Genomic DNA, 18,134 nt, shown 5'->3' on the forward strand with positions numbered 1-18,134 from the left:
CCTATGTTCTGGATTTAGAGAGAGCTGTGTGTCTTTGGACTATTTTAGTAAATCCTTCCATAGAGACTTTAGAATGTTTCTCTTTCTCTCTCTAGGTATGTAGTTTCATTTTAGCTGAGGGGCAGACTTTTTCCCCCAGCTTCCCTCAGACCCAGAGTATCGGCACTGACCAGGGGAACTGCTATTGACCGAAAATACCTTCATCATGGCAGAGGGAGGAAAGGAACTGTGAAGTTTGTCAGGCTCTGAATTTGCTCATCTTCTGACAGTAGAGCTACTTTTTTTTTTTAAGATTTTATTTATTTATTTGACAGAAAGATACAGAGAGAACACGAGGAGACAAAGCAGCAAGCAGTGGGAGAGGGAGAAGCAGACTCTCCACTGAGCAGGGAGCCTGATGTGGGGCTTGATCCTAGGACCCTGGGATCATGACCTGAGCCGTAGGCAGACACCCAACTGACTGAGCCGCCCAGGCACCCCAATAGAACTCCTTTAAATCCTTTCAGATATCTCACCAGCTTTGAGCCAGGACAAACAGTAAATACTCCTAGTAGTATTGAACTACCCCATGGATGTAAGAGAGGTCCCCTCAGAGGGCACAAAAGATAATCCTCACCCAAGTTCCAGAACCACTCCCAAAGAAAACCAAGAGAAATGTCCCGGCCGGCACCAGTCAGTAGGTTCCTGGCCAACCACATTTTTAGAGCCTCTGACTTGATGGTTGCCTAGTCAAGTTCTCAGGACACAGAACCAGATCAACAAGAAGGCAATAGCTGTCCCTAGCAGAGGAATGATCAACAACTGATGAGTATCTGGAAGCAGATTCACAAGACACAATCAAAGATTTCTCCCTACTGTTACAATTACAGTTCAAAGAATTATCTTAAACCTATCTTTTCCTTATCAGTCCGAATCTGATAGGGACAGGTGTGGAATTTTATCTTCCTCTCTCAACCATGCACCATCGATGGACATCTGAGAGAGCCAACTTTCATGAGAATTGTCACCTTTTGCTAGCTTCTGCTAGTTTTCCAGATCCTAGCTGTAGGCTCTGGGCAAGTGGGCATGTCCAGTAGGTCTCCCTCTAGTCACCACAGAGGATGAAAAATAGTAATTTTCCTTCTGCCTTTTGTAAGTGCTTGGCCTTGCTCCTCTAGAGTACCTTACATACACATGGATAAACTTACTTAGGTTGAAAGTTCTCCCTGGCAGCCACTGTAATTCAGAATTCTCTGTTCAGCTTTAAAGTTGTACTCACCTGAGGCCTCACACTGGACCCGCTCCAACTCTGGACTCAGTTTGATTTTAGATCAGAAACAGTACAACTCTAGTCAGTTTCTGGATCCAGTCCGGAAAAAGAAAGGCTCAAAGTCTGACAGCTGCTAACACCGAAGCTGCCGGGTGAGGCTCTAGGAGGGATTAGTGCGATGTCCAGAAGCATCCAGGAAGCAGGGGGCGCCATGGGTACCTACAGCAGCTTGCTGCTGGCTCCTGGGGCCCGTTGCTCTCCTTCCTTTTTTTCTTCTGACACCAGATCTGTTAAATATTTACCAAGCTTTAGTTTATCTTTTAAGAGTTTATTTGAACAAAAATTGATTCAAGTTGGGCATTATCCGCTCTAGCAGAGATCTCCAAGGAACAGTACGAAATGAAGGCTTTTTAGGCAGAAGGGAGCAGGAACAAGTTGTACTACCCAGTAACTCAAGCTGCTTTTTGCAAAGTTTCTTTGCTTTAGAGGATGCCGGGATCGGGCAGACCACCCAGCCAGCGCTCATCAGGCAAGTCCTGAAGGACTCATTTAAGGGTTCATTTCTAGGAAAGCCAAAACTCACTCAGTCTTGGTTTGGTGACGTGTGGCTTAGCGTAAGGGACTCCATTTGAGGGCTATTGTCTTGTTTTTAACAGTAATCTCTATGCCACTTTTCCACTAGACAAGCTTATTAAAATCTTTAAAACTGAAAGCAGTATTATAAAAATCTATGCAGTGGTAGTAACGGGCAAGTATTTGTATAAATTACCTTCTAATTTTCAGTTCTCCAGACATGAGGTCACAAGCAGGAGGAAGAGAAAAGCTGAAAGCTGAGCAAGTGTGCCAGGCTCCCCTTCTTTCTCTGCCTTATCTTGTTCAACTCAGAGTCCCCAGAGATAAGTCATTTGTGTGCTTTGCCATTGATGACCCCGAGGGTCAAGGAAGTCAACTATCCCAAATTACGCAGCGAATAAGTGCTACAGCGGAGATGTGAACTTAGATTGGAATCCAAAGTCCTGCTCTTTAAAAGCAAATGATGAACATGTATTTACGTTGTCTATATCTGTTCTAGGAAAGATTGTGTTTAATGTTAAAAATTATGGAAAAAAAAGATGAAAACAACTTAGAGTTTTGCGCCACCATTCCTCAGCAGACATCATCATCATCGCCTCGCTTACCCTCGTCTTTAAAAGGCCCAAAGGGAACTAAACACAAAGATGGGCCTAATCATCAGCTTCTCTTCCTAAATGGAAGTTTGAAAATGATGGACTTTTCCCTTCGTGTTCCACAGCTGAAGAAGGCCCTCGATGAAGCCAACTTCAGATCAGTGGAGGTAACCCGCACCAACCGAGAGCTGCGGCAGAAGCTGACGGAGCTCGAGAAGGTCGTGAACAGTAGCAAGGAGAAAATAAAGAATCAAAAGGCCCAAATTAAGCTCCACTTGTCGACTAAGGCGAATAATACTCAGAATGTAGAGCGGATGAAGGTTGTATGAGGCGCGCTCCTTCTCCCCTCACTTCCTTAGTGTCCGAGAGGACCCAGGCAGGTGGTGGGGCCCGGTGAAGGCGGTCCCCGAGTCCCGACAGCACCCGTGTTCTCTGGGGATGACAGCTGCACCTGGGTCGTGGGCAGACGCCTGGGGGGGGGGGTACTCTCTTTCCAGCAAGATGCTGCTGTGTAAGTGTGTGGTTTCTGTTTAGCTGCCAAGTCCCTTTAACTCCCCGTCTGCCCGCTCCCTGGTGACAGGACGTTGCTGTTTTAGGGTCAGTGCGCCGGACGGGAAGGAGGGCCCGGCGGGAGCCGGGGACTGTGGGTCTCATGTGGGATTCTCTCTGTCACCCCATAGGCGAAAAGAGCAAGCCAGTTTTTCTACTGATCGTCTTTCTATGTTATTTCCACATTTACTTTCAGCAAATAGAAACAGAATTGAGGCAAATGGAGTTAATTAAGGATCAATATCAGAAAAAAAATTATGAACAGGTAGAAGACTTTCACAAACTCCATGTTTTTACCATGCACCTAAAATCTCAGACTCCGACCCATTCACCGACTGCTTCCCTCTCTGTGCCCCACCAGTCGCTGAGCATCCAGAAGTTCGTGTCTGAAATGACCAACCTGCAGAAGGAGATGCAGCTGTTGGCCAAGAGCCAGTACGAGACCTCGGCGCGGAACAAGCAGCAGGAGCTGCGCCTCGAGGCGGAGCGGAAAATAAGGCAGGACCTGGAGAGCCGGTGCCAGGTGAGAGGCCCTTCGGGGTCCTTCAGCGACGAGCAGCCCAGCAGCGGAGCACCTCGGTTTTCTAGATTCTATTAAAGAAACATAAACCTGCGAGAGGAAGAAGCCTGTAGCTTTGAGTGTGCCACGTGTTCCCAGTTTTCAGTTTATAAAAGATTCATTCTTAACAGCCGAAGCTCGCTGCGCCAAATACTGGTTCCTAAGACATCCAAACTGAATTTCACAGTCCTTTAGGAACTTTCTACCCCTTGGTTCTTCCCGGAAGCTCAGATCGCCCACTACTGTGATGGGACTTGCCGCTGTACCCAGCCTCCGGAAGCGCCACATTCTGTCGTGGAGTAGGGACTCCAAGAGACCATCAGGCTCTTGCCTTCCAGCAGACACTGTCTTGCCGTGAAAAAGCATTCCTTCGGTTCTGGAAGGAGATAATTAATCGCTTCCTCTTCAGGAGGATACGTAAAATCAAAATCGGAGATGCATTAGGTGTACTGCTGACCACAACAGCGTGGGTCTTACCTGTTGGTAGCACCTGAAGTTACAAAGTCTAACCCCATCACGCTTTCATAATGTGGTTGCCCATTTTTTACAATATGGAAGCTTTTTGTTCCATATGGTATATTGGGAATTTGTAAATATCTTCGTATCACATTTTCAGGAACTGGAAGAAACGATCAGACACCTAAGGAAATGTAAAGAGGCAACAGAGCATAAACTGAAAGAAGCCAGTGTAGAATCCGAACAGGTAAGCCACACCCAGTCAAGGTAACATCCTTCACGGACATAGTTCCAGGAATGTCACAGGCAAGAACCAATAACTAAGTCTAATGTCTACTATGAAGAATAATTTTTAGATTGGGATTCTGCCTCCTGATAAAAGAATACTGAAATACTGACTAAGCCAAGTCCAAGTCTCTGCCCCTAAATGTCAGGAGGACCAGTGTGTGGGTAGATTTTAACGAACTACTGCTTGACACCACTGATAGAAAGGCAAGCTCTTTGTTCAGCCAATAACTAGAAATGTAAAGTAGGCCCTATTTTTTTTAAGTTTTATTTTAATTTAATCTCTCCACCCAACATGGGGCTCAGACTCACCACCCTGAGATTGAGAGAGGCTTGCTCTTCCGACTGATGCAGCCAGGTACCGCTCGTGGGCCCTTTGAATTTGCGAATTTGCTTTCTCTAATCTTAAACTGACCTTTTTGAAAGTATTTAAAATCATACATTTTTTAGAGGTGGAAAGGACCTATGGAATTCGTTGTGTGACACAACCAGTCCTAATGTCCAGTTAAGAAAACAGAGGTATCACAGTGATGACATCATCAGTTGGTCATGATTTGTCCTTTTTATAGCCATTCGACAAGACAGTAGGACTATCAGAGTGGTGTAGCCAAAGGACTACAGACTCATGAGTTTGACGCCAGCTGTGACCCTTGCTGTGCCCTTGAGGAAGTGACATTTACTTTAACTCATCAATTACCACATCTCGAAAAGTCAGGATAGTAAGACTTACTAATCTGTTATGCAGTAGATGACTCAGTAAGTTTCACTAAATAGTACCTCCCTTCTCATTCACGGTGCAAAAGGTGACATGATGTAGGGGCCATTTCTAGCATCTTTCCCTCCATCCCTGGTAAAGAATGCTAGAGAAATGTGGGGTTGGGTTTGAGGGGGCGGTGAGAGTGTCGCTGGCATTAGGAGGATATACAAAGTACTTGAGCTTTGTTGCTTTCTAAAGCTTAAATGCCAAGGGGAGCTCTATTTTCTTACCTCATTATTTTGTACCCACACAAGGACCTGGCTAATCTGGGACAAATACCTAGTCCCACACATTTACTGTGGACCTATCCTATGGTGGGCACTGGACTAGTTGAGGGGACACAGGATGAACCGAGCCCAAGGACGCCCCTGCTTTCAAGGACTTGCCTTCTCCCGGGCAAGAGAGAAATACACCTCTCTCTCTCTGACTTCAAAATCATTTTACTTTTTATTCTAGAGGATATGTTCTGGAGCTCTTTTGAAGCAACTTTTATATAACCTTAAAGCCTGTCAGCTTTACCTTAAAATACTGAAGTAACTCAGATACATACAGAAGTGCCAGGCACATACAGGTACTCAGTAAATATCTGTCAAATAAACGAATACTGATTTCGGATCATCTGCAAAGGCAGATTACTAGAAGGACTGTTTAAGTCTAACAAAGGTAGTTTGGAAGTTTGTGTTTAGGAGCCAAAGCATAAAATATTTTGATGACAAAGGAAATTAAAAGAACGCAAGTTACACTAAGCTAGTCCACTCTTTTACTAATTCAATTACTTTCTTAAAGCCCAAAAGGAAGATCTAGTGCAGGGACTTTGGAGAACGATTTAATCTTAGAGAACAGAGCTCAAAAATTCAAACTGTGGTTTGAACTACCATATTCCTCGGCAGAGCCGTCTTGATCTTTTCGCTCTATTTGCCTCCTGGGTCCTCTTCCTTCCGTTCACATCCAGGACGTATCCATGAACGCAGGGAAGCAGCAGGCTTGCGCGCGTTCAGCTCTGCCTTCAGAAGTCACTCCCGTCGGGAGGTGCAGAAGGACCTTGCACTTGGAATCTGGGTCCTTTAACGTCTGGGTTAAAAAAAAGTCTCTGGAACTAATACACAGAAAATTTAGAGCTTTCTTCATTGTGATTTTTACTGATAAGACTTTTCTGTTCAGATAACAGCTAACCTGGAAGAAGCTCATCGCTGGTTTAAGTGTAGGTTTGACGGCCTCCAACTTGAGCTGACAAAAAACCGGTTGCAGAGGCTTCCCCGAGAAGACAGGTGGCTGGAAGAGGTAGGGTGCTTAGACATGGCTGTCCTCAGCAATTCTGGCTTTGTCCCTTCTCAGATTTCTCACCGCAGAACTTCTCTCTTCACACGGCTACTCTTCCCACTAATCTTGAGGTTTCTCTAAACTGCAAGAAAAACAAAAGAATTTCTTCCTTAAAAGTTGCCCATTTGTGGAGCATAACAAATAGCATGGAGGACAAGAGGAGATGGAGAGGAGAAGGGAGTTGGGGAAATTGGAAGGGGAGGTGAACCATGAGAGACTATGGACTCTGAAAAACAATCTGAAGGCTTTGAAGGGGCGGGGGGTGGGAGGTTGGGGGCACCAGGTGGTGGTGGGTATTCGAGAGGGCACGGATTGCATGGAGCACTGGGTGTGGTGCAAAAACAATGAATACTGTTACGCTGAAAAGAAATTTAAAAAAAAAGAGTCGCCCATCTCCCAAACTGTCTAGATTAGAACCACTCACCTTGATGAGTAGATTATATTTGTGGAGACAGAACATGTCCTCGGCTCTGCAGGTAGTTGGGAACAGTGTTAGGTCTGTTTTCCTTCCAACAGGACCACGGTAACAGGCACGATGTCGCATCCGGCCAGTCTGCTCTACACCGATGGGAGAATAAACAGAATCTTAAACTTGTGCCCAAGAAGTGTCATTCTGAACTTGAGAGAAAGTGATGTCCTTGACGGAGGCGCTGCTTCATCTAGAGCTACACCACCATGATTTCCTGCGCCCAGCGTCCCGGGCTGGCCTTTCCCGCCGTCATCAGAACATGAAGTCTTTGATGTGGGCTGAAGATTTTGGACTTGAGTTTCTCGTATTATGAACTTGCTGGTATCAGTACAGAACCACCCCATCTTATTTGTCCTTTCCCCCCATTTTCCACCCAATAAATTTATATTAATTTGTTGTATGATAAGAGATGCCGTTGCATGATACTTGGCTATTTTTCTAAGTACATTCTATCAAAAAGCACTCAGTGAGGTACTAGATGATATGGCAACCAAATGACAGACTAGGACATTTCTTTGAAACAAAATATCCTAATGTCAAGCAGATAATCCCTGGAACTGGAATCACTTGGAAAATGGTAAAAACTTATCCAGTCATACAAATGTATACCCTTTTAAGCTAGATAATTACCAGAATATCTTTAATAAGATGAGATCTCTAGTCTGTATTTTATTAAGTAAGTTCTAGGCCCAGTGTGGGACTTAGACTCATCATCAAGAGTCACACACACCACCAGCTGAGCCAGCCAGGCACCCCTATGTCTATTCTTACAACAGACATTGTATTTACAGCTTCCTTGGACATTGACAAAGCAAACTATTGTGGATGGCAGTCTGCTCTGCTCCAGGAAATATGCCTGACCAATGTAGCTCTTCCTTACTAGAGCAAACAATAAATTGAGATTTTTCTTATTTCAGACACAGAATGGTGGATTGCACACAGTAAGTCTGGATCACCATAATACCTAGGTTAATCAGTGCTCAAACCACGGCAGCTACTGATGCCATCAGGACCTAAATCAAGCGAGCAATTGTGAAACTGGAGAGAACATCAAAATTAAGACACTCAGAGGTTGAAGAGCCCCCCACTCATCTGATATAAAAAGATAAAGCTGAGTTTAATGCTCACTCTGGTAAGGAAGAGCTTTGTTGCTCAGGCAGAGTCTTATACAGGGTTTTGGGGAAGTAGGGAGTTCAAGGATTGCAAGTCTTTCAGAGGTTTAAGAGGCTCAATATCCGCCGTAGAAGTGTCGGTAATGGGGGTGAGATGGCATTCAGGGCCAAGTTTATTGGAGTGTGTCCATTCAGAGCTGAGGGCTCTAGCAGGCTGGTAAAAGCCTCCTCGACTTGTCTCACCCCCACAGGATCTCTCCTTGTGGACTCTTCGTAAGGAGATAGTCAGTAGAGGGTACCAGGGCATCAGTCTTGAAACAGTCCAACCAAGAGCCCTAAAGAGCAGTTTACCTTAGTCATGAATTCTTCATAGGAAAAAAGATCCCAGTTATTGCCCAGGAGAGATGATCAACTTTAATGGGTTATAAATCTACCATTTCTGAGTGTTGTCATGACATTGACAATTACTGGCCAACAATATGCTTATCTTCCTCATCCAGAACACAGATCACTTTTGTACTGTCCTCAAAGAGTATCATTATTGATAAAGTCAGTATAACATACCTTTTTATCACTTTTTAGGTGGGCTGTACTACACATTAGCTTGGGAGGAGAGAATTACAGTTAGGTCAGTGATCATCTCTAGGAAAGCTTATAGTTAGAACTGCCTGTTTAGAGGAATGAATTTGCTAACACGTTTCTATAGCACCTTTGTAGGTGTCTATTGTATAGTACACTCGCTTCCATTTTGGGCCTCAGCTTTCATCAGAAACTGTCAAACAGTGGTTTTTAAGACACCAGACATCATGCAACAAAGAACAGTGACCCCTGCGGGAAAAGGAACAAGTGAGGTGAAGCCTACTATGGGCCCAGCTTACAGCCTTGAGAATATTCCAGCTGCGCCACGAGGAGGAGAAATCAAGGTGGGCTCCCTGAGTTAAGGAGCCAGAGCCCAGGAGATGTGACTGCTGGAGTCTAGGACCGAGTCCCAGAGAGGAGAGGGCTGCACGGATGGAGAGCTTCGGAGGTCCCAGAGGTCCTCTGAGTATCCAGCTAAGCACAGTTGGCGCATGTACAGGGGGAGCCACCCGAAGCGGGAGAAAGAATCATCCAAAAGGATCCAAGTTAACAGCGCCCACACACAGTACCAGTTCCCACCAGCCAGAATCAAACCTCATGATTTACAGGACGGGGGTGTGGTGGGGGGTGGTAATACTACAGAGCATCAGTCTCAGATGGAGAGACTAGTCAGCCCTACAGTGAACACTGCTCTGCTCCCACCTAACAAATCTTAAAAACTAGACCCCAAATGACCCATTTGCAGGTAACTGCATTCCAAAACAGAGCTTAAGAATATTTAGAGGAGGGGCGCCTGGATGGTTCAGTGGGTTAAAGCCTCTGCCTTCGGCTCGGGTCATGATCCCGGGGTCCTGGGATCGAGCCCCAGATCAGGCTCTCTGCTCAGCAGTGGGCCTACTTCCTCCTCTCTCTCTCTCTGCCTGCCTCTCTGCCTACTTGTGATCTCTGTCAAATAAATAAAAACTTTAAAAAAAATTTTTTTTAATTTTTTAAAAAGAATATTTAGAGGAATACAAAAATATATAGCTCCATTGAGATAAAAAAAGAAAATCACCATTAGTGATATTCAATCCAAAATTAGCAGGCATACAAAGCAGGAAAATCTGACCCAGAACTAACATAGATATTAGGAGTGACAAAGACATAAAAACAGTAACTCTAGGTATATGTTCAAGGAATATTACAACAATGGATGATAATAGAAGAAAGAAATTGAAATTCATAATATCAAGTAATAGAAAGATGATGGGTAGTTTGCTTTAGCAATAAAGACGTACCACACGTGGTAACATCAGACCTAAAGGGGATTCTAATACAAGATCTGAAGATGTTTTAATTTTTTGACAACTGTAGTTCTGAAGAAAGGAGACAAAGCTGTGGCTACTGAATTAAGGGACAGGCAATACTATTATGTCTGCTGATTTAATACCTACCCACCTTTTCATGTTAAAAAGATTCATGAAAATCTAGGAAGAATCAATCTGGATTCTGACCAGTGATACCAAAGTATCAGATAAGGTTGAGACTCGGGAAGAGGCTCAGAATTGCTTTAAGTTCTCATTTTCTAGAGTGGTTTAAATAAGCCAAAGCAAATAATGTTCACTTCCTCTCAAACTTGTATAATTACTACACATTTTCAAATTCATCCCACCTTTTGTTATAAAGCCATTTTAAGACAAAACCACTCTCTCACACTGTAAGTCATTTTGCTTTTCTTTCTTGACAACTTTTTTTTGGAGGGGGGAGGGGTAGAGGGAGAGAGAAAATCTTAAGGGAGGCTCCACACTCAGGACAGGGCCCTGAGATCACGACTTGAGCTGAAATCAAGAGTCAGATTCTTAACCACCTGAGCCACCCAGGCACCCTGCTTGTTAGACTTTAAAATTTCAGCCAGAAGGATGTGATATTCCAGAGTGATAGGATTAGTTGCAGCTAACACTAGTATCAAGAGTGATTCTATTCCACTTGGGAGTTTAGAGGAAAGACCAGGAATTGTGAGGTCATCTCCCCCTGAGTGGCATCACTGGATTTCGGATGGTTGTCTTTCACTTTTTATTAGCCCAGTGAGTTTTTGGTTGCAATTTCTCCCAGTCTCTTTACTGATAGACTTCTCATTCTTAACAGATCTTTGGGCTTCAGTTTTATCTCAGGGGTCTTTTTGGTTTATACAGACAGCCAGAGCTTATTTACTCTAAGACTCTCAGAAACATCTAGCTACAGATTACTGGTTTTCTACAATAGTTTCGAATTTCATGGCTTTTTTTTTTTTTTATTAAATTCCCTAGTTCGGATTAGATCCAGTAACAAAAAGGAGACAAGGCTCTTACTTCAGTTCTTGGGTCTACCTCAGGGTACTATTTGAAAGTTGAGCAAAATGTCGGAGAAATTTGACCATTGGATGGTATTTGGTATCTCCTCAAGAGCATTTACTCTGGACTCGTGGGTCTGATCAGCCTTGTCTCATTGAGTCCGATGACTGGGTTCACACTGCTCTGCATCATCAGATGTTCTCCACCTTGGACCTCTTTGGGCAGTAGGGACCCTACGCCATTTGCTAATACAACCTGTTTTAGAAGTAGTCAGAAACAATGTACAATATAGAGAAGACTAGAACAGACTGGAACATTTCCTGCCCACCAACTGCAGCAGAGATTTCTTATAGCTCTAATAAATCCAAGACTGCATCTCATTGGATGGGCCGATGACATGCCCACACTCAATCAATCACTGTAACTTCAAAGATAGACTGGATACTAACTAGCGAGGTCTAGAGGGGAGATGTGTCCATCGGAAACTGAGAATAGTTCCCCAAAGGAAATCTCAGCTATGTTCCTAGAGGAAGGGGAACTGGAAGTAAGTCAGATCAAAACCACAGATGTCTAGCACAACAGTCAAAAGACTGTAAACTGAGAAAATACACCCACATGGTCAGTACTGAACTTCATTAATGCAGACCCGGAGCTCTGAGGAGGTGCTAGATTCCTTTCATACTGACACTCTGTTTCCTCCAAAGCATTTATAAGAGTCAGACACAGGCTGTCAAGTTCTTTCTGAGTTTTTAAAACTGATTCCTTAATAACATATAGACTTTGCAACAGCTGCTTAGCTACCTACCTCCTCCAATAAGAAACAAGAAAGAAAAAGTGAATTCTACATAAAAGCACACTTAGTATAACTTGGGACAGACAATGTCAAATCTTTAAAAATAAGTAAATTGAGAAAAATCCCCAAATCCCATTTGTGTGCTCGCTCACCGCTCACACTCCTGCCCACCTCACTACAAGGCCTGGAGCAGACAAAGGCATATCAAGGTAGAGAAAGAAACGAGTGAAGGGGGCTGAGGTGGATTTGCCACCGCCTCCACGAGGGCTAAATGCCCCCTAAACCTGGCAGTCCTGAAAAAAGTGTCCAGGAAGATCAGAGTGTGAACTACACGAAGGGAACTTCCAAGTACATCGGATTTAAAGGCATGATCTAAAGCGGCACTCCACGAAATGCGTGTCTGCGGAGAAGGGGGAAAAGGCAAAGAGAGAAGCCCCCACTGGAAGTAGGGCTGTGAAGGGAAATGAAGTGTTAGGGTCAGTTAAAAATGAAGAAAGAGAGAGAATCGAAGGACACTCAACCCCACAACACAAAAACCTCCCCATCAACCACAACAGCCTAAAAAGCACCTGGACTTTGCCATATGGCCACACGAGAGCTCAGTAAGTTAGAAATATTGCAGATCAACCCCATACCATACACATGAACAAGGGAGAAGTTAAGTCCTTAAGAGTCCTGCAGAAAGTCAGGAAGGAGATTTCCTCTATCTCAACAGAGGAAAATTGCCCCCAGTAAAAATCTTTATGAAGGAGAAGGAACTTTAAAGTGAACCATCCAAACAAACTTGTTTCAGATGAACTTTTCAGGAGAGGTGAACCACTGTGAAACTAGTTTTAAAAAACTAAGGACAGAAATGGACAAAAACCAGAGAAATAAAAAGACTGCTTGGCACTTAGGACAATGGAAAAGATAAATTATCTGAGAAATGAGGAATAAGTTACAAGATGCCCAAGGGAGAATGGATTCAGATCAAAGTAAGCGTCACGGAAGAAAGGCAGGAAAACAAGGCAATGAAAATGGCATTACAAAGTAAGAAAGGTCATGGGTGCCTCACTGGCTTAACTGGTGGAGCATACAACTCTTGATCTTGCGATTGTGAGTTTGAGTCCCATGCTGGGTGTAGAGAATACTTAAAAAAAATAAAATGTTTTTTTTTTAAGAAGTAAAGAATAGAGAAAAAGTAATGGAATGGAAGATGGGCAAAGAAGGAATAGTATTTGTGTTACTGGGGTTACTGAGGAAGAAAAAACAGTAGGTCAGAAATAATATTTAGAACTAAACCCCAGGGGCACCTTAGTGGCTCAGTCAGGTAAGTGTCCAACGCTTGATTTCAGCTCAGATTGTGACCTCAGTGTTGTGAAATCCAGCCCCACGCCAGGGTCTGTGCTGGTTGTGGAGCGTGCTTAAGATTCTCTCCCTTTCCCTTTGCCCTTCCCCCACCTCTAAAAAAAAAAAAAAAAAGTAAAAATAAAACTACAGCCCAAGAACACTTTCTAAAAATAGAAAAAGTATATCTGAATCTACATATTGAAAGAACTCATCAGGAAACTGGAAAAAAAATCAACTTCACAACATACTCTAATAAAACTATGATTTCAAAGGCAAAATACTGTCCCAAAAGATCAAACAGTTTACAAAAGCAAAAGAAACTGGCATCACATTTATAAACCAGTGCACGAAGCAAGGCAACAATGGAGCAATGTGGTCGGCAGAATTCTATGATAGGACCCAAAATGTCCCACCTTCTGGAAGACATGCCTACAGCATCTCTTAGATGGTGAAAATGATGGATTCCATGCTCATGATTAGATTACATGTCACAGTGGACTTGAAGGAGAGATTATCCCATAGATGGGCCTAATCATATAAATCCTTCAAAAGCCATCTCTCCAACTGGTGCAGAAGGGGAAGTCCAAGATGTGAAGTGCAAGGAGATTTTGTGTGCTCCTGCTGCCTTGAAAATGGAGAAGGCTGCAAAGCAAGGAATTCAGGTCCATCTAGAAGCTGAGAGCAACCCCTGGATAAAAGCCAGTGAGGAAATGGAGATCTCGATCCTACAACTGCCAGGAACTGAATTCTGCTAAGAACCAGAATACGCTTCAAAGGAGAGTTTTACCCCAGACCTTCAGAAAGGAGCACAGTCCTGCCAACCCCTTGATTTCAGCCTCTGAAACCCTGAGATTTTAGCCCCACTCTGGATTCCTGACCCACAGAAACTGTGAGATAACAAGTTTATATTTTAATTTTCTAATTTTTCATTTTTTAAAGTAAGCGCGATACCCAATATGGATCTTTAACTCACAACCCCAAGATCAAGAGTGGCACGTTCCACCAACTGAGCCAGCCAGGCAGCCCAAGTTTGCATTGAAGTTTGTATTATTTTAAAGCCCAAGTGTGTGGTAGCAGCAATAAAAAGTTAATACAGAGATAAGTAACCTAACTGTTAAAGAATTCAAAGTAGTGATCATAGAGACACTCAGCAAAAGTGGAAGAATGAACAGTGAGAACTTCAAAAAAGAGGAAATATAATACCAAAGAGAAGTCACATGGCAAAAGAACACATTAACCATATTTTAAAAAAATCAGTAAAGTGTTCAACTCCAGACTATATGGGCAGACAAAAAGGATTAGAGAACTCTAAGATAGGGCAATACAACCTACCCCATCAGAGCAACAAAGAGAAAAAAAATGAAAAAAAGTAAAGATAGCTTTAAGGGACTTAGGGACAACATCAAACATACTAACACTCATATTATACATATTATACAGGTCCTAGAAGAAGAAGAGAGAGAGAGAATTGCAGGAAACTTTTTTTGAGAAATAATGGCTGAAAACTTCTTAAACTGAGCAAGAAAAGAGACATTCAGATTCAGAAGACCAGAGAGTTCCATATAAAATGAACCCAAAGACACCCACCCTGAGACACTTTACAATTAAAATGTCAAAAGTTAGAGCATCTGGGTGCTTCAGTTGGTTAAGCGTCTGCCTTTGGCTCAGGTCATGATCCCAGGGTCCTGGGATGGAGCCCTGAATCGGGCTCCCTGCTCATCAGGAAGCCTGCTTCTCCCTCTCCCACTGCTTGTGTTCCCTCTCTCGCTGTGTTTCTCTCTGCCAAATAAATAAAATAAAACATCAAAAGTTAAAGGAGAGAAACTTAAAAGCAAGCAAACAAACAAACAACTGGTTATATACAAGGGAATCCCCATAAAACTATTAAATTTTTTAGAAGGGATTTTTGCAGGCCAGAAGGGAGTGCCACAAAACACAGAAAGAAAAAAATTTCCAACCAAGAATACTCTACCAGGCAAAGTTAATCAGAATTGAAGGAAAGATCACATTTCACAGACAAGCAAAAGCTAAAGGAGTTCACCACTAAATTAGCCTTATAAGAAATGGCAGACCACTTTAAATTGGAAAAAAAAAAAAAGGTGCTAATTAGCAACAAAAAACATGAAAGTGTAACTCACACTGGTAAAGTTAAAGGTAGGCGTGCTTGGGTGGCTCACTTAACTAAGTTCTGCTTCTTGATCTCAGCTCAGGTCTCAGGGTCATGAGTTCAATCCACACATTGGGCTCTACACGGGGCATGGAGTCTACTTTTAAAAAGTTACTATATCCACCTATATACACAACACATGCACACATAGTAAGAGTACCGGAATAATCACTTACAAAGCTAATATGAAAATTAAAAGAAAGTTGTAAAAATAACCAAACTTACAATAATTAGTTGAGAAAAACAAAGGATAAAAACATAAAATGTGATAACAAAACCATAAAATGCAGTGAGGGCATAAAAATGTAGAGATTCAGAATGTGTTCAAACTTTAGTTATCAACTTCAAATAGGCTGTCATAAGTAAATAGGTAAGCCTCATGGTAGCCACGAAACAAAAACATTAAGTAGATACACAAAAGATAATGAGAAAAAGGAATCTAAGTATACCACCAAAAAAAAGTCATCCAACCACAAAGGAAGGAAGCAAGAGAAGAAAAAAGAAGAAGAAAAAAAAAAGAACTACCAAACAACCAGAAAACAAAGATGAAAATAAGGATCTACCTATCAATAATTACATTAAACATAAATGGACTAAATTCACCAACAGAGGGACGCCTGGGTGGCTCAGTTGGTTAAGCAGCTGCCTTCGGCTCAGGTCATGATCCCAGCGTCTTGGGATCGAGTCCCACATCGGGCTCCTTGCTCCGCAGGGAGCCTGCTTCTCCCTCTGCCTCTGTCTGCCATTCTGTCTGCCTGCTTGCTCTCTCTCTCTCTCTGATAAATAAAATCTTTAAAAAAAAAAAAAAAAAAAAAAAAAAAAAAATAAATTCACCAACAGAAAAGAAGAAGAGTAGCTGAGTTAAAACCAAACAAAGAAACAAGACCCATCTATTTGTTCCCTACAAGATATTTCAGCTGTAAGAACATATAAAGTGAGGGGATGGAGAAAGACAGTCCATGTAACTGGAAGCCAAAAGAAATTTGGGGTAGCTATACTTGTATTGGACAAAATAGACTTTAAAACGAAGACTGTAATAATGGACAAAAGCATTACAAAATACAGGGTCATGCTCCCCCTACAAAAAAGATATAACGTGGAAATATTTATGCACCTCATCTAGGAGCACTAACAATAAATACAAAGCAAATATCAAGAGCCAGGGGCAACTGGGTGGCTCACTTGGTTAAGCATCTGCCTTCGGCTCAGGTCATGACCTCCTGGGATGGAGGCCCACACTGGGCCCCCTGCTCAGCAGGGAGCCTGCTTCTCCCTCTCTCTCTACTGTTCCCCATCCTTGTGCCCTCTCACTCTGTCAAGTAAATACATAAAAATCTTTAAAAAACAAAACTAGTTTTTAAAAACTGCCAAGGAGGACACCTAGGTGTCTCAGTTGGTTAAGAAGCTGCCTTCAGCTCAGGTCATGATCCCCAGGGTCCTAGGATTAAGCCCCGCATTAGACTCCCTGTTCATCAAGGAGCCTGCTTCTCCTGCTCCCTCTGCCATTCCCCCTGCTTGTGCACTCTCTCTCTCTCTGTCAAATAAATAAAATCTTTAAAAATAAATTAAGAGACCAAAAGGAATTGACTACAGTAATAGTAGGGGACTTTACTATGCCACTTAAATCAACAGATATCAGAAACTATCAGGAAATCAGGAGATACTGGTCTCAAATGACATATTAAACCAAATGAACTTGATATTTATAGAACATTCCAAGTAAAAGCTACAAAATATACATTTTTCTAAAGTGCACATGGAACATTCTCCAGAATAGACCACAGAACAGGTCTTAATTTACTTAAGAGGATTGATACCATATCAAGCAGGTTTTCCACCAAACAGTATACTGGAAGTCATTACAAGAAGGAAACTGGAAAATTCACAAATACATAGAGATTAATCAACATACTATAGAACAATCAATGAGTCAACATAGAAATCAACAGAAATAAAATACCTTGAGAAAAATGAAAATAAAAATATAACACACCCGAATTTATGGGATGCAGCAAAAGCATCTAAAAGTTCTAAAAAGGAAGTTTACAACAAATGCTTACCTGATGAAACAATCTCAAAACAATATTATACTTCAAAAAGCTTTTTCTAGCTCAGTTGCATTGACATGGATGGCACTGGAGTGGATTAGGCTAACAGAAATAAGTCAAGCAGAGAAAGACAATTATCATATGGTTTCACTCATATGTGGAACATAAGGAACAGCACAGAGGACCATAGAGGAAAGGAGGGGAAACAGAGGAAGAAATCAGAGAGGGAGACAGACCATGAGAGACTCTGGACTCTGGGAAACAAAATGAGGGTTATAGAAGGGAGGCGGATTAGGGGGATAGGGTAACCAGGTGAAGGGTATTAAATGAGTTCTGGGTGTTTTACACAACTAAGGAATTGTTGAACACTACATCAAAAACTAATGATGTACTATATGTTAACTCATTGAACATAATAAAAAATATTTAAATAAATTAATTAAAAAAAAAGAATTAGTAAAAGGAGAATAAACCAAACCCAAAGTTCATAGAAGGAAGAAAATATAACAAAGATCAGAGCAAAAATAAATGAAACAGATTTTTTAAAGGACCAGTGAAAAAGATCAATGAAACTAAGAGCTGGCTCTTTGAAAAGATAGAGAAGACTTAAAAAAATAATTTCAGAAATGAAAGCAGAGCTGATACCACAAATACAAAAGATCCCAAGCAACTACTATGAATAATTAAATGCCAACAAATTAGAAAATCTAAAAGAAATGAATAAATTCCAGGAACATACAACCTACCAAACCTAAATCATAAATAAAAAAATCTGAGTAGGTCAATACTAGTAAGGAGATTGAATCCGTAATTGAGTCCCTTTCAACAAAGAGAAGTCCAGGGTCAGATGGCTTCACTGGTGAATTCTACCAAACATTCAGAACATTAATACTAATTCTTCTTAAACTCTTCCAAAAAAAAAAAAAAAAAAATAGAAGAGGAAGGAACTCTCCCAAACTCGTTTTGCAGGGCCAGCATTACTCGGAT

At 42.1% G+C, this 18,134-nt stretch overlaps 1 protein-coding gene and 1 non-coding gene across 13 annotated transcripts in view; one reads left to right on the top strand and one right to left on the bottom strand.

Moving 5' to 3' along the window:
- CCDC150 (coiled-coil domain containing 150) overlaps window positions 1-7,216 on the top strand; it is a 79,187-nt gene extending 71,971 nt beyond the window's left edge. For 8 of the 12 annotated variants that reach the window (XM_004772151.3, XM_045078501.1, XM_004772153.3 and 5 more), the window contains 6 exons: window positions 2,541-2,735; window positions 3,161-3,229; window positions 3,326-3,487; window positions 4,140-4,226; window positions 6,183-6,302; window positions 6,838-7,216. In XM_004772151.3, coding sequence (XP_004772208.1) covers window positions 2,541-2,735; window positions 3,161-3,229; window positions 3,326-3,487; window positions 4,140-4,226; window positions 6,183-6,302; window positions 6,838-7,020 — 816 coding nt within the window. In that variant the 3' untranslated portion in view covers window positions 7,021-7,216. Of the gene's footprint in view, window positions 1-2,540; window positions 2,736-3,095; window positions 3,230-3,325; window positions 3,488-4,139; window positions 4,227-6,182; window positions 6,303-6,837 lie in introns of those variants that run through there. The other 4 variants (XM_013045716.2, XM_045078506.1, XR_006606332.1 and 1 more) reach the window with 4 other exon arrangements.
- LOC123391721 lies at window positions 142-212 on the bottom strand. The gene has a single exon (XR_006606415.1). It is a non-coding gene; the product is annotated as a small nucleolar RNA SNORD56 (small nucleolar RNA).
- Window positions 7,217-18,134: the final 10,918 nt, after the last annotated feature.

This window comes from Mustela putorius, unplaced genomic scaffold, assembly GCF_011764305.1.
Source record: "Mustela putorius furo isolate JIRA1106 unplaced genomic scaffold, ASM1176430v1.1 tig00000275_pilon_pilon_pilon, whole genome shotgun sequence".
Lineage (NCBI taxonomy): Eukaryota > Metazoa > Chordata > Mammalia > Carnivora > Mustelidae > Mustela > Mustela putorius.